Source organism: Corvus kubaryi, unplaced genomic scaffold, assembly GCF_017639235.1.
Source record: "Corvus kubaryi isolate FWS band 111438036 unplaced genomic scaffold, C.kubaryi_AGA036_p1.0 37262, whole genome shotgun sequence".
NCBI lineage: Eukaryota > Metazoa > Chordata > Aves > Passeriformes > Corvidae > Corvus > Corvus kubaryi.
Window position 1 is genome coordinate 1,427,724 of NW_024581078.1, and position 26,312 is coordinate 1,454,035.

Sequence of the window (26,312 nt, forward strand, 5' to 3'; positions counted from 1 at the left end):
TTGAATCCAGGTCCTGTCCTGTTGTTTGGGATGAACACTTCAGCTCTTTTCAAGGAGAGGGAGTTTTAATACATTTTTGGAGGGAAGGATTTCAAGTTTCCTACTGAAACACAGTATTTTTAGTTCTTATTTTAATATTAAATTACAATTTAATGGCTTTTTCATGTCCATTTGGCTGGTTTAGAGCACCAAGTTTCATTTCCTGCTTTTCATCTCCTGCTGTTATCTTTTAATGTCTGTTATCTTTTATTATCTGTTATCTTTTAATGTCACTCACCATCCTTAATTTCTAAGAACTTTCTTCATTCAAAATCCCTGCAGAAATGCCAAAAACTTCTCCTCTTTTTCCATCATGAAGTTACATCCCCATGACTTGTTCTGGGAATATTTCTACATCCACAATTAAACCTGCAGGGAAATCAGAATTAAACAGATTTATCACAATTTGCTGAAGGAGAAAAGCAAAAAAAAAAAAAATCAAGAGTAAAAACCCTTTTCTCTCTACTGAAATAAAAGCTGGATTTGCACTTCCCATTGCACTGAGGTTCCTGGCACCTTAAAGAAATTCTTACATTTATTTCATAACACTTTTTGGAGATGTTTTGAGCTTGTGAAAACATTCTGGGCATTAAGGGGCTTGGTAAAAATATAAAAATTAAAAAGATAAAAAGATAAAAATGACCACTCAGTGTCCCAGCACTCAGTGGATCTTTCAATGAGATGTGAAAATGCTGTGATAGGAATGTGTTAAGACTGAAGTCTATAAAACTATAATTAAAAAAAAATAGGATTTTTTCCCTCCCATTTTCCTTTTTCCCAGCATTTTTATCCCAATCCCAGCCTGCCTGGCCAGGGCTGGAAGTGAAGCTTTGCTGACATTAAGGATGAATCCAGCAGCAGATCCCTAAAAATCCACGCTGCATTACTTCCAATCCAGGGCATTTTAGGTCTGGGCTTATTAATTCCCCGAGAGCCCACTAAATATTCAATATTTCCATCAGGAGGGTTTATGGGGCCATTGCTCCATGGAGGAATTTTATGGGAGCCGGGACCTCTCGGCATTTGCATCATCAGCCACTAATTAGTGAAAATTCACTGGGAATAAACATAAATACCTCCCCAACCTCCATCAACAAAAATCCACTGGGAATAAACAAAAATATCTCCACAAATCCACAAAGTCCTGCGGGATTTGTTGCTCCAGAAGCTCGGGATGGAACAAAATCCCAGCCAGCCCAACCTCTCCCTGTCCCGGCATTCCAAAGGGAAAAAGCTGAGGGAAAATGAGGAAATTCTGGGGGGAAAAAATCCATTTTAACTATTCGTGTTTCTTAGCCCATTTTCTGGGAAGCTTTTTTGAGGATTCTGTGGGATGAAGGGAGCTGTAGGAATGCTGCGATCCCCAATATTCCTAAACAAAAGGGAAATGTGCATTGCTACGATCCCTCCTCGAGCTGCTCCTGGGATTCTTTCTTTCCCAGCTCCTTTAGCTTTCCTTCTGTGTCCCTCTCGTGGTAACTCAGGAGAAATGGCCCAGCTGCACTGGAAAAACTCATTCCCATCCATCCCAAATTTTTTTTCCTATGGATTTACTGTTTTCCTTTAAATAATAAAAATCGCTTTATCGGACTTTTGTCAGTATAGAGAAGTTTTTTTCTTAAAGAAAACCCAGAGCAGGTGGTTTTCTGTTCTTTCATTTATTGGTATTCAGGTGTGGTGAATTAAGTAAAATTTTAAGGGATTTTCCTTTAGGATTTGTTGTAAGGAAAAGGGAAGAAAAAGGCAAAACAGAGACAGAGAATGGAGAATTAGGATGAAATTCTTTATTATAAAAGGCACTGGAACAGATTGGTTGTGAATTCTCCATCCCTGGAAGTGTCCAAGACCAGGTTGGATGGGGTTGGAGCAACCTAGGATGGTGGAAGTGTCCCTGCCCACGGCAGCAGGTGGGAATGGATGGGATTTAAGGTCCTTCCAACCCAAACCATGCTGGAATTCTGTGATTTTTAAACACTCTGAGCTCCCTGAGCATTAAACAAAAGGATGTGAACAGAGCAAGGGGGGAAATAAAGCGAATAAATCTCCTTAATGAACCTCCTGGGTGCACTTATTGCTCTGTGACCCAGCTCTGGGTGGGAGCTTTCCTTGAGCCCCTCCCTCCCCACCTGATCCCTGCTCCACCCTCACTTCCCCCTAACCTGGATTGTTTCCTCCCAGGATAAAAATATCCCTTTTTTCCCCCCCTTTTTGCCAGGCTGGGCTCCATTGGCTGTGCCCCCTTCACGTCACGGTGCCATTCCAGCACTATCTCCATGGCTGGGAATTCCTGGAGACCAATCGCTTCCTCCCTTCCCCTCACAGCTTCTTCCCAGCCCCGAGTGGGGGATGCCAGCAAATCCCAGAGCTGCTGGGCTTTGGAATTCAAATCAGGTTCAAGGAAAGGCCTCTCGTTATTTCCAGCGCTGGGATTTCTCCCAACACTTCAAACTGCTCGGGTTTGTCACTCATCATTAGCACCTCGGGATAATCACCTGCACATTTTCACCTCCTGCAAGCAGAAAACATCTTTTAAAATATTAATTTACCTACATTTCTTCTCTTCTTATGGTTCTGTCTTGTGAATTCCAGCTTCTGATCTGCAGGAAAATGGGAAACTCGGCGCCGTTTTCAGGGAATTGTGCCAGTTTTCCCAAGTGTTGCCTTTTTAAATTCCGTATTGGCTGCACAGCAGTCAAGCCCAGTGAGTCACAGTGCCTTCCCTCTGCAGCAGCCCAGATTTGAGGGAGAAAACTTGCACAAAACACACACACACACACAAAAAAAATACAGTCTGAGAGCTTTGTAGCCTGGGTGTTGTCTCCATTTTACCCTTAAAAGCTTCAAAGTGGCCCCCAGAGCTTCCAGCGCATGAAATTCAAATGCCTCTGGTCTGTGTTGGTGTAAAGACAATTTCAGCCTCCAGTTTAAACACAGCACCACGAACACGCAGTTTGGTTTTTCCAGCTGCTTTTCCAGCCTCTGCTGTTCCTTCTGGCCAGGCCCAGGCTGTGGTGGGGGATCTGAGGCTTCAGCACCTCAGACAGCAGCACCCAAGTGTCCCCAAGGCCATCCTCAGGGGACAAATCCACCTCCTGCCGCCACAGGAGCTGCAATTCCCGGGGAGGTTTCCACGCCACTTGTCCTTAAAGGCACCGTTATTCCCTGAGTTGTGGCAGGGACAGGGAGAGGAACCCGGCAGAGCAGCAGAACTTTGATCCCTTTCCAAGACTTTTGAGGATTCTGTCAAGCAGCCAAACGTTTCGAGCACGTTGTGTTTATTAATAAATAAAGCGTTCGCAGCAAGCAGCCACCTGGCTTTGCACATTCTTTTCCCTCCGGTTCCACTTTCATCCTCAAATGTTATTTCACACTTTCTCCCCGTTACGCTTTGGTCTGAACAGTTTATTCTACTCAGAGGCTTAAAAATTAGATTAATTCAGTCTCTCTCTACAGAAGCGGTGACTCCTGTGTTCTCTTGACTTGTTTTTCCCCCTCCTTTTGCTGCACAGTATTCCCAGGACAAGGATGTTTTCCAATCTCCATCTACATCTTTTCAGCCCACCAGCTGCAGATCTGGTACATGTTGTTTCAGGCCGGGCTTTATCCTACACCAAAAGCAAGAATATAAAATCAAAGTTATTTATAAGAGAAGGTACATACTTGCATCTTAACTTGGTAGGGAAGAAGGACTGAATATCCAGCCTTTCCCAACACAGAAGTCCTCTTAAAAGGGATTTATTGTGTGCTGATCAAATGGAATAAGAGTAAATCCAAAGCTTTTTGTTTATTCAGGGATAGAAATGTGGTGCTCCCTTTTTTGCACAACCCTGACCTCGGAAAATCCCCAATCCAGCACCCTCAGAGCAGCTCAGCTTTCTCTCAGGGGTATGGGGTATTACAGGTGTAGCAGGAATTACAGCTGAAGCAGGTATTACTGTAATTCCCGATTCTTAATTCCCACTTAACCCCCTGTGTCCCTCCCGTCAGTCCCAACAGGAACAGGCAGATCTGGCAGCTCATGGGGGGCACAGGGCATGAAGGGACCGCACTGTCACCGCAGGGTCACCCATCACAGCCCCCTCATCTCCTCACAAGCGCCCAGAGCCACCGCATCCCCCTCAGTGACCTCTCCACCACCTCAGCCCCCACAGCTCCCGCCCCTCATCTCGACGTCCCATTGGCTGCAACAGCCGTCACTCAGACCCAACCCCCGCCCACAAGCTAATCTCAATAACCCATTGGCCTCCACAGCCGTCACTCAGAGACGAGCCCCGCCTCCTCAGCGTGTGCGATGGGTGGGCGGGCGCCCACCCCCGCCCTCTCGCCCTCATTGGCTGCCACACCTGTCACTCACTCGGAATCAAACCCACCCCTCCGTGTGTGCGCGCACACCCCCCCCTCTCCAGGCGGCTCTAAACGCTCCCCCACCCCTCCTTTCTCCTCATCTCGATGGTCCATTGGCCGCCGCCCGCAGCACTCAGGGCCCAACGCCGCCCATCCCCACCGCGTGCAGTGGGCGGGCGGGGCGCGCACCCCTCCGTCCCACGAGCCCATTGGCTGCCGCACCCGTCACTCAGCGCCGAGCGCCGCTCCCGCCCTCCCGCGGGCTGCGGGGAACGGGCAGCGCTCCCCCTGGCGGCCGTGCGGGGCCTCGTACGTGCTGCGTGTGCGTCACCCCTGCCCGCCGCCCCCTCCCTCCCTCCCTCCCGCGCGCGCGCTGCCGTCGGCGCGTCCCCCGCGCGCGCTCCGCGTCACCGCTCACGGGCCTGGCGCGCGGCGGCCGCGGCCGGACGGACACTCGGACCCGGCCGGACAGTCGGACGCGGCCCCGCTCCTCTCCCTTCTCCCGCCCGTTGGCTCCGGGGCCGCCCGGCGACCCGGCCCGAGCGCGGCGGCGGCGGCGGGTTCGTTTTTGTGTGTGGGGGGGGCGCGCGGCCTGGTGCGCGCGGCGGATCCCGCCGCTCGCGTAGCGCGGCCGCCCGGGCTCGCTGAGGGGGAGGCCCGGGGTTGGGGGGGGGGGGGGGGGAGCGAAGGCTCCCGGGGAGAGGAAGCGCCGCCGCCATGAGCGTGGAGGCGTACGGCCCCAGCTCGCAGACCCTCACCTTCCTGGACACCGAGGAGGCCGAGCTGCTCGGCGCAGACACACAGGGCTCCGAGTTCGAGTTCACCGACTTCACCCTCCCCAGCCAGACCCAGACCCCGCCCGGGCCCGGCCAGGCGGGGCCGGCACAGGGCCAGGGGCCCCCCGGCGCGGGGCAGGGAGCGCCGGGCCCGCTGGAAGCGCAGGTGAGGGGGGTCGTGAGGCGGCGGAGGAGAACCGGGGGGTCCGGAAGGGGCGGGCGGGGTTGGGCGCTCGGGGCCCCCCGGGCCGGGCGGGGAGCGGGAACCGCGTGTGGAGGGGCCCCGGGAGCCGGAATTGGAGCGAGTTACTCCAGGGAGAAAACTTGCGGCCGGCTGGCTGTGTCGCGATAGTTGTGTCGTTGTGATAGGGAGCTGAAAAAACCACCGAGGGTGCGTGTTAGTTTCAGGTTCTTTTTCCTTAAAACAAACACGGCTTTGGGTGGTGTTTGGTTATCGAAAGTTCAGTGCTGAGGAAATTCGGCTGGTTTACTTCCTGTCGCTAAAATGCGCTTTAATTTCTTCTTATTATTACTATTATTGGTATTTTTTTTTTTTCATTAATTTCCCCTTTTTTTGCTGCACGGCTGTTGGGCTGGTTTGTTTGGGGGTTGTATGGCAGGGACAGGCCTGAGACAAGTTCTGAGCTCTGTTTCCTCGTGGCTTAAAAACAGGTTTTAGTTTGGGGGTTTTTTATTTATTACATTTTGTTGATGGTTGGTACGCAAAAGACAATGAAATTGTATTTATTTGACAATTCACAGCTCGAAGGTGGGGGAGGAATTAGGATTACAGCTCATAAGAAGTGGTGCAAATGAAGATAACAATCTCAGTGTGCCCATAGTAAACAACAAAAACACTGAAGAACTCTCCTGTATTTTTTAAAAAGCCACACTTTTCTCCAGTTTAAAGATCATGGAATATTCAGTTTCTTTACAGACTCCTGAAATCCTGTTATTAACAGTTAAACGCTTGTGCATCACCCACGTGTTAAGGGATGAGTTTAAAGAGGCGAGCTTTAAGTGAGTTTTTATCCCCAAACCAAACATCCTGAACCTGGTTTTTGTCCTTTTACTTGCAAAACCTGCTCCAGCTGGGTCTGTGAGTGCAGCAAAGTGGGAGCAGGGAGCACCTCCAGCTCCACAGGTGTGCAGTGCAGGACTGAGGGAGGTTTTATCCTGTCCTGGGGGGTTATCCCAGCACAAATTGAATATTTTTTTATGCCTGAAAGTGCTCAGTGGCAGCAGGGACGTGCTCAGGTCACAGGGTTTGTAAGGCAGAGTCAGAGAGCCCTGGGCTGTTTGGTTTTTTTCTGTTTATTTGCAGCATTTGGATTTGGTAGAATTTATCCAATTTGGGCATTGAGAGATCAGAAATATTTTCTGCCAGGAATAAAATCTTTGTGTACATTCAGACTATACATTAAATGACTAAAAAGAGGATTTGAATAAAGTTTAATTTTAAGGCTTTAATGGGTTGTGATCACTCCAGAACTCCCACTAGAGAATATGTGGCCAAGGAGAAGAAAAACCACCTCAAAATAAGCCTCATAAGCTAAAAGTCCAGACAAGAGGATTATTAGTTGGTCTTTTCTTTTTGTCTAAACATGTTTGAAAACTCTTTGAAGCCAAAGTAAAAAAAGTAATAAAAGATCTGGAGAGCACATTCAGGTACTGGTTTTGTCTCCTGGCAAGAAGGAGGGGGTTTTATGTTGATGATTTTTTTTTAAACCAGGGTGTATTTAGGTTTCTGCAAACTTTTGTGGTCATCCTGGTCCTCATTTTGATGTTAGAAATGTCATTTTTGGGGAGGAGGGATGGACCTGTTGCAACAGGGGCTCTCAGAGGTGGAACAGGCACCGTTTCCTCTTGAGCGAAGTAAAACAAACCCCAGGATCTGCTCAGACCTGTCCCTTTTCAACGGGCTCAGGACTGATAAAATCAGAATTTAGGTGGTTTTTTAAAAGGTTCTGGGCAAAAGTTTTGCTGCCCTCACCAGATCATTGAAGTTATTTGTGCTTTTTGGCAGAGGGCATCTTAAATAATAACTTCTCCAATTGATCAGGTTTTGCTTAATGAAATATTAGCCCTGTGATTATAATTAAAGCTAATTAAATAAATATTTGGAGCTGAGGAATATTGTAAACTTCTGCTCTGCTGTTTCTGGTGTCTTTTTAAAAAGATGAGTTGAACAATGCAGAGCACCTCATTTTTTAGAAAAGCGTGGTGGATTTAGTCTAAAAGAACTTTCTTTCTCAACCTATACTTAATTAATAGTTTAATAGTGTTAAAATTGATTAGTATGCAATTGACAAAAGTAGGAGTAGAGCAGAAACATTCCCTGTTGTTTTTTGTTTTTTCAGAAAATTCTGTTTCCGTTTTTTCCTAGAATTCAATAAACATAAGGATCGATTTTCTTAAGTATTTTAAGAGGAGTTTAAAAGTTGCTCAGAAGTGTCCAAGGCCAGGTTTGAGCAACCTCGGGTCATGGAGGGTGTCCCTGGATGGGCTTTAAGGTCCCTTCCAACCCCAAACCATCCTGAGATTCTCTGGAATTCTCATTCCTGCCTCATTTTTTCACTCCTGCGGGTGGGATTTTGCTGATGGGTCCCACAGTGTGGATGTAACTCAGCTCCTGGAGTGGCTCAGGGAGGCTGGGGCAGCTCTTAGGTTTGTGGTCTAGCCTAGGGAGGCTGGATTTAATTTCCAGTCCTAACAAAGGCTGTTTTGTCCAGGCCAAACGAGTCCTTGTTGCTCAGGTCCCATCTGGAAGCTCCACTCCCTCCCAGGGGTGAGGCTTTCCCCAACATCCACTTCCTCCTTTGGAAAGGGAAAGCAAATCACCCTCACTGAGGGATTACAGCAAAGCTCAGGCAATGCTTTATAGCTCTAAAGAAAAGAATTACAAATAATAACAGCTGCCTTTGCCATACAACTCCAAAAATGTGGGGTTTTTTCAAAGTGTGAGGGGGAATTGCCTGAGCTGGGACATTGTGGTGTTGAAATCCATCAGCAGGATGGGGCTGAAGCCTTGGTACAGAACTTTTCTAGCAAAATACCTGCTGAAGTGCAATTAAAGTTCTTGTTGCAGCTTGAAATGCACCACTTTAAAGCAGAGCTGCATGAAGTGGCTGCAGGTGTGTTCACCTGGGGCTCTGCTCCTGGGCTGGGTGGGGTGTGGGAGCCAGGAGCAGGAATGGAGATGGGAATATTCTCTTGCCACTGATCTGGGGACTCACAGGCAGCAGAGTCCTGGAATGATTTGGGTTGGAAAACCTTAAAGCTTAAAAGTCCTAGAGGCAGGGACACCTTCCACTGTCCCAGGGTGCTCCAAGCCCCATCCAGCCTGGCCTTGGGCACTCCCAGGGATGGAGCAGCCACAGCTTTCCCGTCCCCCACTGGTTTCTATCCTTTAACTCAGTCCCTGGCCCTTATTTTCCCTCCCAGTGAGTATTTTGGAGGCCAGGAGAGGAGTGAGGAAGGCCCCAGGATTTCGGGAGTAGTTTAGTGGCACCTCAGCGCTCAGCCTGGAGCTGCCAAACTCGCTGTGCCAGAAGCTGCAGCCAAGGCTTTTTAAAATAGAGAAGCGGCCCCCCTGCCACCACAGCTGCTGGTGCCAGAGTTTTAATCCTATGCACATAGGCTGACATCACAGGAGGGTTTGGAACAATCACTTCCTCATTGTGAGCCTGCCAAGGGCTGGGACTGCGTTCACAGGACAGGTGACATCACTGCTGCCTCCCTGAGGGCTGGGACAGCACAGTCACTCCTGCACGACTTGCACTTGGAATTTTTTCATTTTCTGCCTTTAAAAAACCCCAAACCAAACCCAAACTTCGCTGCTTTTTTTTTTTTTTTTTTTTTTTTTAACAGGAAGTCAGTTTTTTATGAGCACTCCAACAAAATGTATTAAGATCGACTGATCTTAAAGCAATGCATTGTGATTCTTTGGGATAGAAATGCCTGGGAATGCTTGTAAGGAATTCAGATCAGCTTTGGCTTTGGAATTCCATCTGTGCCACGATGAGTTATTAAGTTATCTCGCTGTTTTATAAAATGGCTCTATCAATTGGAAATGGATATTTCAAGTGGATATTTATCTGCTCACATCTGTGCAGATGCTGTTCCACAGCGAGCTGATGGGATTTGCCTTCATCCCACTAATGGGGTTGTGCTGCTGCTGCTGCTCCTTCAGTGGGGTTTTATTCCTTTTTCCATCTTGCCTTTTGCACGTTCGGTTCCTTTTGGCTGATTCTTTCTATTAAAAAAGGCAGAGCTTGGAGATAACATCAATAAAAAGCCAGCCCATTTATTTAGATGGTGTTTTACAAATGCTCCTCATTTCATTTGCAGAGATGGAAACGGAACTGGTGGCTTTGAGGGCAGGTCCTGATGGCTCAGGGCAAATGTGAAGTTTGGTTTTGAGTTTAACTCTTGCAGTTGGCTGTTAAATTTTTAATCTGGAGTCTCTCTAAGTGAGAAATAGGCTGGGTTTGCTTCGCTTCTGAGTTACGGCTTGAAAAGGGCAACTTTTTATTTATTTTTTAATTTCTTTTATAAAAGGTTTAGTGTTCTCCCTGGGAGCAGCTTTCTGTCAGAATGAAGTTGCATCTACCAGATAAATTGCATTAAATCTAAGTTGTTAAAATATTGTATTCGTAGATAAAGGCCTTGAGTGATTTTTGTCCTATTTAGCTGGTTAAAATTTATGAATAAATCTTACCCTCAGAAACATTAGGGGGGTGTTAATGATCCCTGTGATGGGGAAATGACCCCAGCACTCCCCTCAGATGTGCTGTGAATATTACAGGCAACCCTTTCCCACATTTTCCACTCAAAATGAACATGGATTAGGATAAACTTATCCCCGTTCAGCTTTTGGTGGGATCTTGGCTAAAGAAGGCATAGAATAAAGTGTCAGAACCAAGTTTTGGGGTCTTTCCCAGCATAATGTTGAGGTGCTAAAGCCCCTCAGGGATGGAGAAATTAAACCAGGACACCTGGGAAGCCCAAGGGGCAACACCTGCAGTGGCCATGCCAAAATCCCAGCGTGACATCCACACCTCCTGGTGGTAAAAGTGCCAAAAAAAGGAGTTATTTTTAACAGGAGAAAGGCTGGGTGTGGGAAAGTTGCTGACACAGCACCAAATGTTGCAGAATTCCATGGTTCTGGCAGTCCATGGTGGATACAGAACAGGACTAAGCAGGGAAAGTCCTGTGCAATAAAGATCCTGTTTCCAGGTGGATCCCTGGAATAAAAAGAAGGGTGAGGAAACAGCTGCTGGAATTGTTGAAATGGAATTTTGTTATGTAAGACTGTGGAAAAATATAAATGCAGAAAAGCAATCTGATTTTTTTTTTTCCTGCTTATCAGTTGGAGTTTAAATAATCCTGTGAAACAGGAGGTAATGGAGCAAGTATTGATTGTAGGATTGTATGGAAAAATACAATCTGCAGGAAAGCAATCTCCTCCAGTTAACTTTTTCCAACTTATCAGTTGCAGTTTAAATAATCCTGGAAAACAGCAGTTGATGAAGCAAATATTGGTTATATAATGGGTGTGTTTCAGCTCTTGGCAGCATTTTTCTGTGGAGATTTTTAAATGGCACACAAGATTTTGGGTTGAAGAGGAGTTTGGGGTTTATTTTGGGTGTGCACCTCCATTCCAGGTGAATGGTCCTGATGGAATCCTGCAGAATGGAGCTGTGGATGAGAACGTGGCCAAGACCAGCCAGCTCCTGGCAGAGCTCAACTTTGAGGAGGATGAAGAGGACACTTACTACACCAAGGATCTCCCTGTGCACGCCTGCAGGTGAGAGCCAATCCCTGAGAATTCCAGAGGGAAGGAAAAGGTGGATTTTGGGAACAACTTCCTGTGCTGCTCTCTGAGTTCTCATCCAGATGTGGAGCTGCCACATCCACTTTTGGGCACCTCTGAGCTCCCCCGGGAATAAATCCCAGGCTCAGCCAGCCCAGTGGTGGGAAGTTTTAAAATATTTGTGGCTCACAACAGAAATTTGCCTCCTCTTTGATGCTTCTCCCAACACTGTTGTTCCCCAATTTCCACTTCCCCTTATTTTTGTGCACTGTAAATTGAGTTAGAGCTTGGATTTGGATTTTCCTCTAAGTAAGTAGCCAATCACTTCCTGGTTTTTTCCCTTGGAATTGCAGTTACTGTGGGATCCATGACCCTGCCTGTGTGGTTTACTGCAACACCAGCAAGAAATGGTTCTGTAACGGGCGTGGAAACACATCTGGCAGGTAAATGGGGAAATGATGGAAATAAAAATGGCAGTTTTGTACCCATTTCCTCTCCTTTCACACTCAAAGCATCCATGCACTGAGAAACTTCTGGAACTGTTCCCAACATCTTTGCTTGGATGGAACGAGGCAGATCCTACCAATGTCTGCCACCATAAACAGATTTGTGTTTTAATAACTGATAATCAAGACTAAATGTGATTTAGCTGTGAGATTGCTATAAACCTGTGCTGTTTGCTTGCAGCCACATTGTGAATCACCTGGTGAGAGCCAAGTGCAAAGAGGTGACTCTGCACAAGGATGGACCTCTGGGAGAGACTGTCCTGGAATGTTACAACTGTGGCTGTCGGAACGTTTTCCTCCTCGGCTTCATCCCAGCCAAGGCTGACTCTGTGGTGGTTCTGCTGTGCAGGTGAGAGAAGGCCTTTGCTGCCAACTCTCCTGCATAATCTGGTTTTTAAAAAGCAACCCTTGCTTTCATTTTGTCTCAAAATGTGTTTTATGTTCTGGTTTGGCACCCTTTTTCCTTCAGGTGGTCATAGAGAGTTCAGGAGGGCAGGTGGATAATGCAGCAAAGGGAGTTCTGTTACGCTGGGCAAACATCTTAGTTCTGTAGAAAAGTATTTTTCCAAACTTGTGCATTCCTTAATGGAAGAAAGGAGTTTTTTTCCTTTTTTTTTTTGAGCTTTGGAAGAGTCACAGATCAGTTCAGGAAGTTCAGGAGCCATGGAACAGTGACTCTCCCTCAGGGTGTTTTTCTCTCAGCTCACAGAATCATTTGAGACCACAATAAATCAGCAATTGTTCTGACAGGCTCAATCAGAAATGAAAATTTATAATTGTGTGTGTTTTAATTCAGTGCTGTCACTGTGTATCTGACAGCAGAAATTGTGTTTCTGTGAAAGGAGTTCTGTTTGGGAAATAATCCCATTTTCTGATCTGTGTGCACAATCCTTATGGATTGTAACCACCTCCGAAGGTGTCATATTTAATATTTTAAATGCAAACCTTTTCAGTCCTAGAAACACCCAACAACACTTCTCACAATCCTGACCCTTCCCAGTACTGAAATAGCAAATACTGAAAAATGAATTTTTCCAGCAGACTGGGGTTGTTCTGCTGGTTTTTTCCTGTTTCTTGAGTAGTTTCAGGAGCACACCAGCCCTGCTTTTACCCTCCACGCCAGGCTTTTCCTTACGCTTGTCTAATCTCCCAATTCCTTGCCGTGTTTTGGTTGTGCAGGCAGCCATGTGCCAGCCAGAGCAGTTTAAAGGACATCAACTGGGACAGTTCCCAGTGGCAGCCCCTGATCCAGGACCGCTGCTTCCTTTCCTGGCTGGTGAAGATTCCGTCGGAGCAGGAGCAGCTCAGGGCCCGGCAGATCACAGCCCAGCAGATCAACAAACTGGAGGAGCTCTGGAAGGTACAGCCTGGGGTTTTTTTGGGGATATATTTTACCAGTTCTGATTTTTTTTTGAAGGAAGGACAAGACTTTTAGGAACTCTGTAAGGCAGAAATCACACAAGGTTTAAATCCTGCTGTGCCACTGGGAATTGGTCAAAGGATTCAGGAAACTGTTGAAAGCTTCACCAACTTGAAAAGCAGCTTTCCTTGCTCATATCTTCCACATATCTCTGCCTTAAGTGATGCCCAGCAGAGCAGGGAATTGTTGCCCCATTCAGTTACTGGGTTTTTGAGAGGTTTTGTGTCCATCCTTTAAATTTAAACTGGGTTTAACCATGACTTGTAGTGCCTTGGTGTAGTTTTAAGGGTAGTTCCACCTTGATATCACTCCCTGTATCAGTAAAACACAGTTATATCAGTCCTGCTGTCACTTTCTATACTTCAGACTTTGAAACAAAGCATCTGTGCTTTGAATTCCAGGAAAATCCATCTGCAACCCTCGAGGACTTGGAAAAACCTGGTGTTGATGAGGAACCCCAGCATGTCCTGCTTAGATATGAAGATGCTTATCAATACCAAAATATATTTGGTCCTCTGGTCAAGCTTGAAGCAGATTATGACAAGAAACTCAAGGAATCTCAGGTAAAATGTGTGAGATTTGCCTGTTAGAGGGGCTGCTGGTCATTCTCTGGTGTCAAACGTGGTCACTTCCCAGCACAACAGGAAACCTTGAGTGAAATAAATAAATATCTTAATTGTTGTGATAATCAGCATTGATGGTGCTGTCTGATAGCAGGGGGAGGAGAGGAAAATCCTCACAGTGAGGGTTTTTAAGAGCTTGAAACACTTGGGAACTTCTCACCTTTTCTGTGTTAAAGTTTTTTCTGTCCCAGAGCTGCAGCTTTTTGTTACCCTCAGAACCTGCAGTTCTCTGTCAGGGAAATGGGAATTCTGGGAGGTCCTGGAAACATTTAATGAGTGTTTGAAGGGTGGGAGAATTACACAGCTGGTGAGCGGGACTTTGTTTCTCATCATTAATTCTTGTAGAACAGAATTCACCTTCTGCAGGTGCTGTGAACTCAGCCACAGGAATAAATACAGATTTCTGTGATGTTGGAACAGCAAGTTTTGTTATTTCTCCACTGTTTTGAAGCACAGGACTGTGGTGGTTGGCAAACAGCTCTTCAAGAACATAATAGGTGCTTTTTTTTTTACCCTCAGACCCAAGATAACATCACAGTCAGGTGGGACCTGGGCTTGAACAAGAAGAGAATTGCTTATTTCACTTTGCCAAAGACTGATTCAGGTAAGGACACCTCGATTGTCTCTTTGTCAGGGTTTTTTTTCTGTCTGCTGAATAAAATCGGTGTTCAGAGCACTCTGGGGATTGGCCTGGGATAGCTCTGGAAGGTTTTTGTGGTTGCTGAGAGCTTTTTTTTGTCCTTCCTTTGCAGACATGCGCCTCATGCAAGGAGATGAGATCTGCCTGAGGTACAAGGGAGACCTGGCCCCCCTCTGGAAAGGAATTGGGCACGTTATCAAAGTTCCTGATAGTATCCTTTACTTAGAGAGCCCTCAGCAAGGCCAAGCCAAGGCTGGAGTCGTTAAGAAAGTCATTAATTATGTCCAAAAGTAATTCTCAGCTGATTTTAAATTTGTCGGGGGGAAGCGGGGGGGGGAAGTGCTGAAGAAAATCACCAAAATTGGGAAGAATAAAATTCAAATGTTTGCTCTAAATTACTACTTAACGAGGTTCTACAGATTATGGTGATGAGATAGCCATTGAGCTGAGGAGCAGCGTGGGAGCTCCCGTGGAAGTCACTCACAACTTCCAGGTGGATTTTGTGTGGAAATCGACTTCCTTTGACAGGTATTGAGGCAGCACCTCGGAACTCGGCAGGCACTGGATGCACTCGGTGTAGATTTTTTGTTCTTTGCCTTCAGGGAGTGTTTTTGAACAAAAAAAAATTGTCTTGCTTTGGCACCACCCATCAGAAATCCCAGTGTGTGGTGAATGCCTGGCACCTGGTTCAGAGAGCCTGACTTGGGCTAGAAGTGGAATCAATGGCATAAAATGGCCAATTGTTCTCATTTTGAAGGGTTTGTTGCAAATACATCAAAGGAGGAAATTTACCTTGTGTTTAATTAGAAACATAAGAAGGAAAACCATTTTGTAGTTCAGCTTCCTGAAATTGCTTTAAATAGTTAAAATTTCAGAATTTGGCTGTGGGGCCCACAGGCTTCAGCCATGTCTGTGTTTTGTAAGACAGCAGTTGGCTTCTTATCCTATTATTAGAATTCCCTATTATTAGTATATCCTATTGTTATTATCTCCTCTTATCCTTTTATTTTATTCATTATGGTTGCAAATTTTCGTCAAATCTTTCACCTCAAATTACTGTCACAGCTTCTGTCAGCACAGGCTGGTTCCTGTCCACATTTTTCTGGGAATACCTTGTAATTTTCACATGGGGGAAAAAGCAAAATCTGTGTTCTCAGAGTGTCATTTTTGTGATTTTAATTAGTGCTGGATGTTGTTCTCTTTCCCATTTGTGCCTGGTGTCTGATTACCCTCCCTGTAGGACACCTGTGGGTGGTTGACTTGAGGCCACACTTACCTTTAGGAATGATTTTCCTGCTTTTCCCTCATTTCAGAATGCAGAGTGCTCTGAAAACATTTGCAGTGGATGAGACCTCGGTGTCTGGCTACATCTACCACAAGCTGCTGGGCCACGAGGTGGAAGATGTCATCATCAAATGCCAGCTGCCAAAGCGCTTCACAGCACAGGGACTCCCTGATCTCAACCACTCTCAGGTAACCTCATCTCCTCTCACTGCACAGGATGAGAGAAAGGGTTTATAAATAGAGCTTAAACAACTTAGATCCTGTGCTTTGAATGTTGAATAGCAATAAACCTTATTTTTTAGGTTTATGCTGTCAAGACTGTCCTGCAGCGTCCTCTGAGCCTTATCCAGGGTCCCCCTGGCACTGGGAAGACAGTGACATCAGCCACCATCGTGTATCACCTGGCCAGGCAGGGCAATGGGTGAGAGCTGCTCTCTCTGAAGCTTTAGGGATGAGGCTACTTGATTCATGCAAAGCATCACCTTGATTTTAAAACCAAAAGTCATTTGTATCATTGAACTGTATTTTCTGGGGGGACTTGGGGTCCTCTCACAAAACACCCTCCCCCGTATATTTTTAGGGGATATGTCATTATTTATATTTTATTGCAAGTTTAATGGAAAAAAATTTCCAGTTGATTGAGAGTTTGGGGTGATTTTTGCAGGCCTGTGCTGGTGTGTGCCCCCAGTAACATCGCTGTGGATCAGCTGACGGAGAAGATCCACCAGACTGGCCTCAAAGTGGTTCGTCTGTGTGCAAAGAGCCGCGAGGCCATCGACTCGCCCGTGTCCTTCCTGGCACTGCACAACCAGATCAGGAACATGGACAGGTGAGGAATGAACGAGAACCTCAATTTTAGTGTTTAAGATGGACACAGCTGATGGGCATTGTCACCCTTGCACCGTTATTTGCTTGATGGAATTACTTCTGCATTAGTTAAAAATCACTTTCACTGCAATCCTACAAAGTTGGTGGTTGGGCTGTGAAGCAAAACTCCTGCTTTTTTTGCAGCATGCCAGAGCTTCAGAAGCTGCAGCAGCTCAAGGATGAGACTGGAGAACTTTCCTCTGCTGATGAGAAGCGTTACCGGGCGCTGAAGCGCACGGCAGAGCGGGAGCTGCTCATGGTGAGGCCCTGGGGCTGCCACCCCAAATCCCTGCCTGTCTGCTGATATCCCAGTGCTGATCCCTGCTTTCCTCCCCGTCCCAGAACGCTGATGTGATCTGCTGCACCTGTGTGGGAGCTGGAGATCCCAGACTGGCCAAGATGCAGTTCCGCTCCATCCTGATTGACGAGAGCACCCAGGCCACCGAGCCAGAGTGCATGGTGCCCGTGGTGCTGGGGGCAAAGCAGGTAAATCCCTGGATTCCCTCTAAAAAGGAATTTATAAACACAGCAGGAAATAGCACTGAGCACTCACATTCCCACTTTAGGTGCACAAAATGTTTTTTTTTCCATAACATAGACCTAACTGATTTTATTTTGGGTTAGCCCTGTTAGTTTTCTGTTCCCATGGCCTGGAAGGTGTTGGTGCTGTTGGAACAATCTGGAGAGTGAATAAGATTTTATATTAAAATGATCAGCTGCAAAGAGAGTGACACTAAAGGTTTCTGAGCCTTTGGGGAGATCTGAAGCTTATCACAAGTCAGAGTGATTAATTCCTAATATGTCAGGCAGTGGTTTAAACTGACAGAGAGTGGGTTTGGATTTGATATTCAGGAGAAATCGTTGCCTGTGAGGGAGGGGAGGCAACAGGTTGCACAGAGAAGCTGTGGCTGCCCCATCCCTGGAAGTGTCCAAGGCCAGGATGGAGAAGAGAAGCTCCAGGGAGACCTCAGAGTCCCTTGCAGGACCTAAAGGGGCTCCAGAAAAGCTGGAGACGGACTTAGGACAAGGGATGGAGTGACAGGACACAGGGAATGGCTTCCCACTGCCACAGGGCAGGGTTGTATGGGATATTGGGATGGAATTCTTGGCTGGGAGGGTGGGCAGGCCCTGGAATGGAATTCCCAGAGCAGCTGTGGCTGCCCCTGGATCCCTGGCAGTACCCAAGGCCGGGTTGGATGGGGCTCAGAGCACCCCGGGACAGTGGAAGGTGGGCAGGGGGTGGCACTGACTGGGCTTTAAGATCTCCCAACCCAAATCACAGTTCCGTATTTCCCAGCAGGATATTCTTATTATTCTAAACAAGCTCCAGCAACCAAACTGAGCTATCCCCAAACTCTCCCCACAGCTGATCCTGGTGGGTGACCACTGCCAGCTGGGCCCTGTGGTGATGTGCAAGAAGGCTGCCAAGGCTGGGCTGTCCCAGTCCCTGTTTGAGAGGCTGGTGGTGCTGGGCATCCGGCCCATCCGGCTGCAGGTGCAGTACCGCATGCACCCCGCCCTCAGCGCCTTCCCCTCCAACATCTTCTACGAGGGATCGCTCCAGAACGGGGTCACCGCAGGTAAGAGGCTCCTGCAAGCCCCCCTTCCCCTCAGCAGGGATCAAAGCAGGCGTTCTCTCATCTAGCTTAGGGTTTTGAATTAAAAAAATGGCATCGCGCTCCCTTTCGAGGTGCTTTGATATGGAAATTGCAAAGTGGTGTTGCTGATTTGTTGTGTTCCCTGTTCTTGTGCTCCTCAGCTGACAGGGTGAAGAAAGGCTTTGATTTCCAGTGGCCCCAGCCTGACAAACCCATGTTTTTCTACGTGACCCAGGGACAGGAGGAGATTGCCAGCTCAGGCACCTCTTACTTAAACAGGTGAGCAAAACTCTGCTATCTAAGCTTGGCCTCAGTGTTCAGGGCAGGGCTGGTGATTCCTCAGTCAATGAATAAAACCTCCTTTGCTGCTTTAGTAAAAGCTGCCAGCAAGGGGGGTGCAGCCTGAGCTGCATTTCAGAATTGGTTTGCCCTGGACTCCTTTTTTAGCAAACCAGGAGAAAAAGGCACCAGGTGGGAGCAACTCAGAGCTGGAGTGGGCTGGGATTGTTGTGTGGAGGAGTTCTTCCCTCACTGGGTGAAGGAGCATGGGATGATGAAGTGCCTGATGTGGATGAATTTGGGCCAGCAGGAAATGCTGATCAAGTCACATTTTGAATTCCAATAACTCCTGAAGCAGAATCCTAAATCTCAGATTTTGGTGGCAGTGCAAAATGGATGGAAATGAACTTTTTTTTTCCTATCCCTTTTTTCTGCACATTCCAACTTCTTTGTCAACAAATAAACTTAAAATTTGCTCCTCTTGGGTCATGATTGTTCATGTGCCTGGCAGGGAAACCAGCCCAACTTGTGAAAAAAATATCAGCCGAGATATTTTTAATCTCATTCTGTTTCCTGAACAGCATGTGCAAGACTGGATACAGTGCAGCAGATTGTGCACAGACAAACAGCACAATAGTTGGCTGATAGGGGGCATTGACATTCAAAACATTCTATATTTAAAGCTTTAAGATAAAGCAGCTGAAGGATCTGGGGGATGTTTGGAATGATGTTGATTATAAAAGTTACACGTGTACATTCAACTCCAGCAAGAAATTTCATTTGGAATTAGGGGGGTTTGCTGTTCCAGGAAGTCCTGTTGTGCAGTTCTGAGAAGGTGGGGCTGAAATTTGTGTTTTTTCTGAGATCTCTGAGATGTTGGGTCTAGCCCCAAATTCCTCTGTGCCTGTCCTGAGTGAGGAGGTGATGGGTGCTGAATGTTCCTGCCGAGCTTGAGCCGAATTCATTGGCAGTGCTTGAGCAAAATTGATCTTTCTATTGAAGCATCCTCATGTGGAAGGCTTTTAGATTCCATTAACTTGCTAAAAACTGAGCCCTAATGCCCTGATCCTCCTTGGTTGACCCAATCTGCCTCTCCAGGACGGAAGCTGCCAACGTGGAGAAGATCACCACGAAGCTGCTCAAAGCTGGGGCCAAACCTGACCAGATTGGCATCATCACCCCCTACGAGGGGCAGCGCTCCTACCTGGTGCAGTACATGCAGTTCAGTGGCTCCCTGCACACAAAGCTCTACCAGGTACTGGGCTGCACAGAAGCCCAAAAGGCACAGATTGTGAAATTCTCAGTATTTTTATGTTTACTCCATCTTCAGGCTCTTGGTCGGTGTTGATTGATTTTTCAATTTTTAAGCTGGATTTGGTTAAAATCGAGAAGAGTTAGGAGGTGCCAGTGGGAACAGGTAAAGGAGGAAGCCCTGCTAAAATCTGTGTGGAAAGAGCCTCCAACAAATCCTCTGAGGCACAGGAGGGAGAGGTCACTGGGGCTCCAGCTGTGGAAAACCTTGTGCCTTCACCAACTCCCTGTGCCAAGGGACGTGCAGGAAACCAAGCAAATAAATCCTGGTGGCCACATGATTTATTTGCTTGGGAACACGTCCTACCAGCAGTGAACTCCTCCACCAAACATAAAAATGAGCTGCTACAAACAGGACAGTTATTATGTTTAATATGGCCTTGTTTTGCAAGACTGAGAACTTGAGCAGTGTTTTCACTGCAGGGAAACTTGGTGGAAATACTTTTCCCTGTGCCAGGAATGATGTGTCCCTCAGATTCAGGTTTCTCAGAGCTAATTTGGAGCGCTCATCCTACAAATTTTGGAACAGTCAGAACTTTTTGGCAACACCCTCAGCAAAGAGCTGCTTTCCACAGTTTTGGGGAAACAGGAGAACCATAAAGCGCTGAACATGAAAGGAATTTCTCCTGAGCTGAGACTCTCTGTTCCCCTCTGGGGAAGCTGTTCAGTGCCCGGAGGAATTACCAAATCATCCCCCACTCCAAAAACAACATTTTTCTCAGATGAGGGGAAGGTTCAGTGCGTGGCCAGAGCGTTTGGCAGTGCCTGTTGGTGGCAGAGCTGTTTTGCTTCCGTGATTTACGTGTTTTCCTCTGTTCCAGGAAGTGGAAATTGCGAGTGTGGATGCCTTCCAGGGCAGGGAGAAGGATTTCATTATCCTGTCCTGTGTGAGGGCCAATGAACACCAGGGAATTGGGTTCCTCAACGACCCCAGGAGGCTCAACGTGGCCCTGACAAGAGCCAGGTAAAGGGACATTGGGCACGTGGAGGGAGCTGCAGGGATGGAGTGGCAGGACACAAGGAATGGCTTCCCAGAGGGCAGGGATAGATGGGAATATCGGGAAGGAATCCTTCCTGTGAGGGTGGGGAGGGGCTGGGATGGATTTCCCAGAGCAGCTGTGGCTGCCCCATCCCTGGAAGTGTCCAAGGCCAGCTTGGAGCAGCCTGGGACAGTGGAAGGTGCCCCTGCCCATGGCAGGGGTGGCACTGGATGGGCTTTAAGGTGCTTCCAACCCAAACCATTCTGTGCCATTTTTATCTGCTCATCTCAGCCCATGTCACCATTTGGCATCAGTAGATTTTAGAAGGCACCGTGTCCTTCCCGTTCTCAGGACAGATCCCTTCCCCAGCAACCATTTCTTGGCCATTTTGCTTTTTGTAATGGATTTGATTCCAAAAAGGCTGATCAGGAATCCAGCCCGATGCTGCTTGGCTTCCCTGCTGTCTCCAGCCTTTAAAACCAGCACAGGGTGGTTTGGTTGAACACAGAGCAAGCCCGAAGGAGGAAGTTTGTGCTGATTGAGAAACTGGCTGCAGCAATCTCCTTCCAGGTGTTGAGCCACCCTCTGGAAATGATTGCTGTAAACAATTCCAGTTGCATCAGGCTCCTCCTGGAGCTCCCATTTTGCTGCCAGAGAGAAGAACCCGGGGGCTGTTCTGACATCAGCGTGGCTTTAACTGTGACCCAGTTAATTTTGCTTCCTCTGCTGTTGCACAGGTATGGGGTGATCATCGTTGGGAACCCCAAAGCCCTGTCCAAGCAGCCCCTCTGGAATCACCTCCTGAATTACTACAAGGAGCAGAAGGTGCTGGTGGAGGGGCCCCTGAACAACCTCCGGGAGAGCCTCATGCAGTTCAGCAAACCCCGCAAGCTCGTCAACACCATCAACCCTGTGAGTGACCTCCCCTGGCCCTCAGGGCTGCTGACAGCAGCCAATTAGGCCTTGATGGATTAATTAATCATAAATGGCTGCAATGAGCCACCCACACAGCCTCACACCCCCAGAAGTTTCCATTTTTGCTGCTTTTTGATGCAGCGTGACTTCAGGGGGAAGCAGCTGCTGCTGCTGCTGTCCCCAGGCTGAGCACTGGGAGAAAAAATTTCATTATTTCTTTTTAATTGCAGGATTTTATGAGGGGTAAATTCTGAGGTGAATGAAATAAAGGAACTGGTTTGTGTAGAAAGGGCAAGCTCACTTAACCCTTAAGCTGCAAGTTTTATGCTTGATTTTTAACATAAATAAATGCTTATTTTGGGAGAGCTTGGTAGCCACCACAGGACAGTGAATAAAGCAAGGGAATTATCAGGGCCTCAAAATAGACTGAAAACTCATCAAATGTTTCACAGTTTGGGAGAGGCTGCTGTAAAATCTATTTTTGGTGCTCAAGATGTGGCTGGAATAAGAATTAAAGGTTTTCTATGTGTTAGAATTAATGTTTCCTCAACACTTTTGTGATCTGTGGAGTTTCACTGCGTTTTTACCCCAAATAACTTCCACTGAGGTTAACTTCCACTTAACTGAGGTTGCAGTGCAAGGTCTTCTGGAAAAACAATTAGGATGAGTGCCTAATTCCCAAAATCTCTGCAGGGTGCCCGTTTCATGACAACTGCCATGTATGATGCACGGGAAGCCATCATCCCAGGCTCTGTCTACGACCGCAGCAGCCAAGGTAAAGGAAATTCCCAAAATTTACTTTTATGGGTTTATTTTTCCCCTAACCAGCCCCTGAGGTGTCACACCTTACACACTTCAAACTTGGAAACTTCTTAAATTAAACTTGTGAAACTTTTGGATTTGTTAAAGTTTTAAACTTCAAACTACAGAAAAATACAGAATTTGAGGGCTGAAAATGTTGGGGATGAAGTTGAGGGCTGAAAATATTTGAGATGAGTTTGAGGGCTAAAAATGCTTTGGATGAAGCTGAGGGCTGAAAATGTTTGGGATGAATTTGAGGGCTGAAAATCTTTAGGATCTGCCTGGCTTTTGCTCTGTGTAAATAGAATCCCAACCTGATGTGTGCAGAGCAAGTGCAAAATGAGGGGAAAAGGAGGGTGAGAAGCATTTCAGGAATCTCAGACGGTTCTGTGAAGAGGAGCTGTGGGAGTGAGCGTGTGTTGGATGAGTTTATGGGATTTCCAGGTGCGGAATAAACAGCGAGGCAGAAATGCTGGTGGCTCTTGGCACTGGGAGCTCGTCCTTTTCCACAACTGCTCCATCCTGTTCCACCCCGTTAAAATCAGGCCTAGGAACTGATCTTGGAATATCCAGGATTCCTGCAATCCCTGTGCTTTTCCCCCTTTCCCAGGGCGCCCATCCAACATGTACTTCCAAACCCACGACCAGATCGGGATGATCAGTGCTGGCCCCAGCCACGTCACTGCCATGAACATTCCCATCCCCTTCAACCTCGTGATGCCCCCGATGCCTCCCCCGGGCTACTTCGGCCAGGCCAACGGCCCCGCTGCAGGTACAGGGGGGGGAAAAGTGGCCAGGAGCCACTTGGAAGGGATCAAATCTCTTAAAAAAATGTGGTTTTACCTATAAAACCTCTCACTGTTGGGTGGGATGAACTCTTTTCCAGGCCGTGGGGCTCCCAAAGGAAAGACCGGCCGTGGCGGGCGGCAGAAAAACCGATTTGGGATTCCTGGCACGAGCCAGTCCAACCTCCCCAACAGCCAGGCCAGCCAGGACGTGGTGTCCCAGCCTTTCTCCCAGGGCCCCCTGACTCAGGGCTATATCTCCATGAGTCAGCCCTCACAGATGAGTCAGCCTGGGCTCTCCCAGCCGGAATTATCCCAGGTGAGCGTGGCTGGAGGGATGTGGGGAGGTTTTGCTGGGGTTTGTGTTGGTGAGCCATGCCTGCACATCTCCTTCCTGAGGGAAATGAAACCGAAAGTGCTCTCGGTGACTCAGCTGCAGCATTTACACGCTGCACTTGTTGGATTCTCAAAGTGCACAAGGGCGTGAAAGTGAAATGTTGCTTCAGCTGGGGCTTAACTTTGAGCTGATGAGCAGCTCAGAAAAACCTTAATTTGGGGAAATTCTGCACCAAAAAAAGCAGATTTTAAAAAACCAATCAAACCCTCTCAGCTTTATCATTAACCTGCTTCTGCTTTGCACTTGAGCTGACACTGACTTGGAGGCTTCCCTCACCTTTTCCCTTCCAGGACAGTTACCTTGGTGATGAGTTTAAATCCCAGATTGACGTGGCGCTGTCACAGGACTCAACTTACCAGGGGGAACGTGCATATCAACATGGTGGAGTGACGGGACTGTCACAGTATTAGAGTGTAAGAACCCCCCCGAGTCCCCCTCCCCTGATTTAACCCTTTGGGCAGGGTTTGGATGAGCAGGGCCATCCCTAACCAAGCTCTCGTTCTGCCTCCAGGTTGAGGAAGAAGAGCTAAGCTTGTGTGGAGCTTAGTTCATCAGCATTTTATTCTGGGTAATAAAAAAAATAAAATAAAATGGATACCTGTTTTCCACTGCTAAAACTGAAGCACCACTGTGTGAGAGCAACAGGAGAAAGAAACCAACCAACGGAGAGGAGAGAGAGAGAGAAAGGAGCGCGCGAGAGAGCCACTGCTAGAGCTCACTGAGACAAGGAGACTGACCGAGAGGAGAGAGAGCCCTGAAGGACTGGCTGGCGCCTCACTGGGAAGGAACTCACCCCAACAGGAGTGGTCAGCTGAGTCCCTGCTCCCCCAGTCACCCCCAGCTCCAGAGAAGGGCCTTAAAAGCAGGTTTCACTTCATTCCATACTTCTCTTTGCGAGCAGGGCATTAACTTTTCAGAGCAGATGGGGAGAGGAAAACCCTCATCTCAGAGTTGGGCTCCTTTTGCAAGGGGTACTAAAATATTTTAGCAGTAACTGTTTACATTTTAGAAGCAGAGTATCTGAGAGAGGGGAAAAAAGAGAGAGAGAGAGAGTCCCTGACTGGGTGACAGCCAGCCAAGCAGAAATCCAGCTGCTGCTCAACTCTGAGGTGCAGGTTTTGTTGTCCAACACTGGCTCTGAAATTTGTGTCATCGTGTCGCCCACATTCTGAACGAGGTGGTTTTAAAAGAGATTCTTTCAAAAGGAGCACTGAATTTTTTAAGAAGTTTTGTCTCTGAATTCTTAGTGGTGGACCTGGGAGATTTAGATCCTTGTTCTGAGAAGCTTATATTACAAAAAACTAAAAAAAAAACCAAAAAAAAAAAGTTTCAAACAAAAAATTAGAGCACCAACCTTGAGAACTTTCAGTGTGATTTAAAGTTGCAGCAATCAGCCTCTTCTTCCTACATGGGATAGCAGTTAGAGTGAGAGGAGCCTGCGTGCTCGAGCAGGAGGGTTTCAAAGTGTTTTCTGTATGCTTTAATTGGCAACTGTCTGGACTCTACTCTGTGAAAAACAGCCTTTCTGTAAGATGAACTTTATGCTTGAAAGGGGATGGGTTCCTGTGCCCTTCGGCCCTGGAGGGAAGATGCAGCCAGGCCTGCTTTGGTCCCCGCGGATTTGGGGGAGGAGTAGTGGAAACTGGGGATTATTTTGGTTGGGAAGTAAAGACTCCACGCCACTGCAGGAGCAGGATGGACAAATGGACAAAGCAGGCAGGTGGTGGAAGGTGGCCTCTGAGAGAGAGCTGGGTTTAATGGGAGAGAATGGGTCAGGCTTTGGGGTGGCTCCTTCGGTGATTAAGGCAGGCAAGGGACAGATTTGAGGTGTTGGAGCGAGCCCGGAGTTTTCAGGGAGTGGCCACGGCTGCGCCAGCCCAGCTGGGGATCAGGACTGAGAACAGCACACGAGGAGAAGCCATCCACGTTCTGAGTTGTACCCATGTCTTAAACAGTCATAGGGGGACACTGGGAGCATTTCATTTCTGTCAAAACCTTTCTAGAAACAGCGCAGAGAGAATTGACGATTCCTCCAGACCCATTTTTAGCAGACCCTGAAATTAGAATAACCTCTACCTCCCAATTGGCAGCAGCAGCAGCAGAGATTGATCCAGAACCTGGGTGTTCCTCAAGCTGGAGTGAAGGTAGCTTTACACTCTAAGGGCTCCAAGTGTTTCTAGTCTTTTTTTGGGGGGCGAGAACTCAAAATACCTCTCATGTGAATGTACTTCAAACAGCTCAAACCCCATTTTTTGTACCCGGGGCGGGGGGAAGCCCTTTCATTCCTGTCCTTCCTGTAGATCCTTGCCCTGGATTCGTCCCGAGTGTCTGACCTGGTGTGGAACAGCCCCAGCCCGGGAGGGATGTGCTCCCCCACCCCCCGGGGGGAGCTCCAGAAACTGCAAAAACTCAACTAACAAAACCCATTCTTTTCTCATCCAAAGCCTCCAGAGTTTAGACTTCTAAAACAGTGAAAGAATGGAGACACAGGCCACCTTCCTTCCTTGTGAGATGGACTGTTTTATTTATTAACATTGCCGAAGGGCTTTTTAATTTTTTTTCCTTCGTAGGCTGCGTAGTGGCGTAGACTTTTCTGATAGGTTTAAGCTGGCCCCCTCTGTGCAAAGCTATCCATGAGTAATGTAGCCCCCTCCTCTCCCCTCACCCCTTTATTTCACTGCTGGGAATGCTTGCCTCTGCTTCGTGCTGGTTTTTTCCTTTGTAGCAGTTAAAACTCTTGAGTTTTACAAATCCAGACATCAGTGCTAGCACGGTGTTAAAACTCTTCTTTTTTTTTTTTCTTTTTTTTTTTTTGGATTAATTATATTTTTTTTTGTCTCAGTTTTGTTTTAAAACCTGTTTGTCATCAATAAAAAAAAAACGAATAAACAGCTCTTGCATTCAAGGTGGCCCCTTAAGTTTCAATGAGGAA

At 47.3% G+C, this 26,312-nt stretch overlaps 1 protein-coding gene and 1 long non-coding RNA gene across 3 annotated transcripts; one reads left to right on the top strand and one right to left on the bottom strand.

Annotated features, from left to right (window-relative positions):
• LOC121662858 lies at window positions 1-5,229 on the bottom strand. Its single transcript, XR_006015457.1, has 3 exons — window positions 5,142-5,229; window positions 2,586-3,644; window positions 1-408 (listed from the first exon to the last, which is right to left on the bottom strand). It is a non-coding gene; the product is annotated as an uncharacterized LOC121662858 (long non-coding RNA).
• Window positions 5,055-26,285, top strand: UPF1 (UPF1 RNA helicase and ATPase). 2 transcript variants are annotated; one of them, XM_042024470.1, is made up of 24 exons: window positions 5,055-5,325; window positions 10,826-10,968; window positions 11,328-11,417; window positions 11,662-11,829; window positions 12,660-12,840; window positions 13,302-13,463; window positions 14,043-14,127; window positions 14,276-14,374; window positions 14,574-14,691; window positions 15,477-15,636; window positions 15,750-15,868; window positions 16,112-16,276; window positions 16,459-16,573; window positions 16,657-16,800; window positions 17,681-17,894; window positions 18,074-18,191; window positions 19,290-19,446; window positions 20,324-20,466; window positions 21,220-21,394; window positions 22,091-22,172; window positions 22,809-22,970; window positions 23,085-23,302; window positions 23,671-23,793; window positions 23,892-26,285. In XM_042024470.1, the coding sequence occupies exons 1-23, from the start codon at window positions 5,101-5,103 to the stop codon at window positions 23,788-23,790; spliced, it is 3,363 nt and encodes a 1,120-aa protein (XP_041880404.1). In that variant the 5' UTR covers window positions 5,055-5,100; the 3' UTR covers window positions 23,791-23,793; window positions 23,892-26,285. The 2 variants fall into 2 exon arrangements, with proteins under 2 accessions (XP_041880404.1, XP_041880405.1); XM_042024471.1 differs by having other exon boundaries at window positions 14,583-14,691.
• Window positions 26,286-26,312: the final 27 nt, after the last annotated feature.

Bases quoted from the DNA above. Each gene is read 5' to 3' on its own strand.
- UPF1 (XM_042024470.1), top strand. From the start codon at position 5,101: ATGAGCGTGGAGGCGTACGGCCCCAGCTCGCAGACCCTCACCTTCCTG. The intron at 10,969-11,327 runs GTGAGAGCCAAT...TTGGAATTGCAG, and splicing joins CTCCCTGTGCACGCCTGCAG to TTACTGTGGGATCCATGACC. The intron at 18,192-19,289 runs GTGAGCAAAACT...CTGCCTCTCCAG, and splicing joins GGCACCTCTTACTTAAACAG to GACGGAAGCTGCCAACGTGG.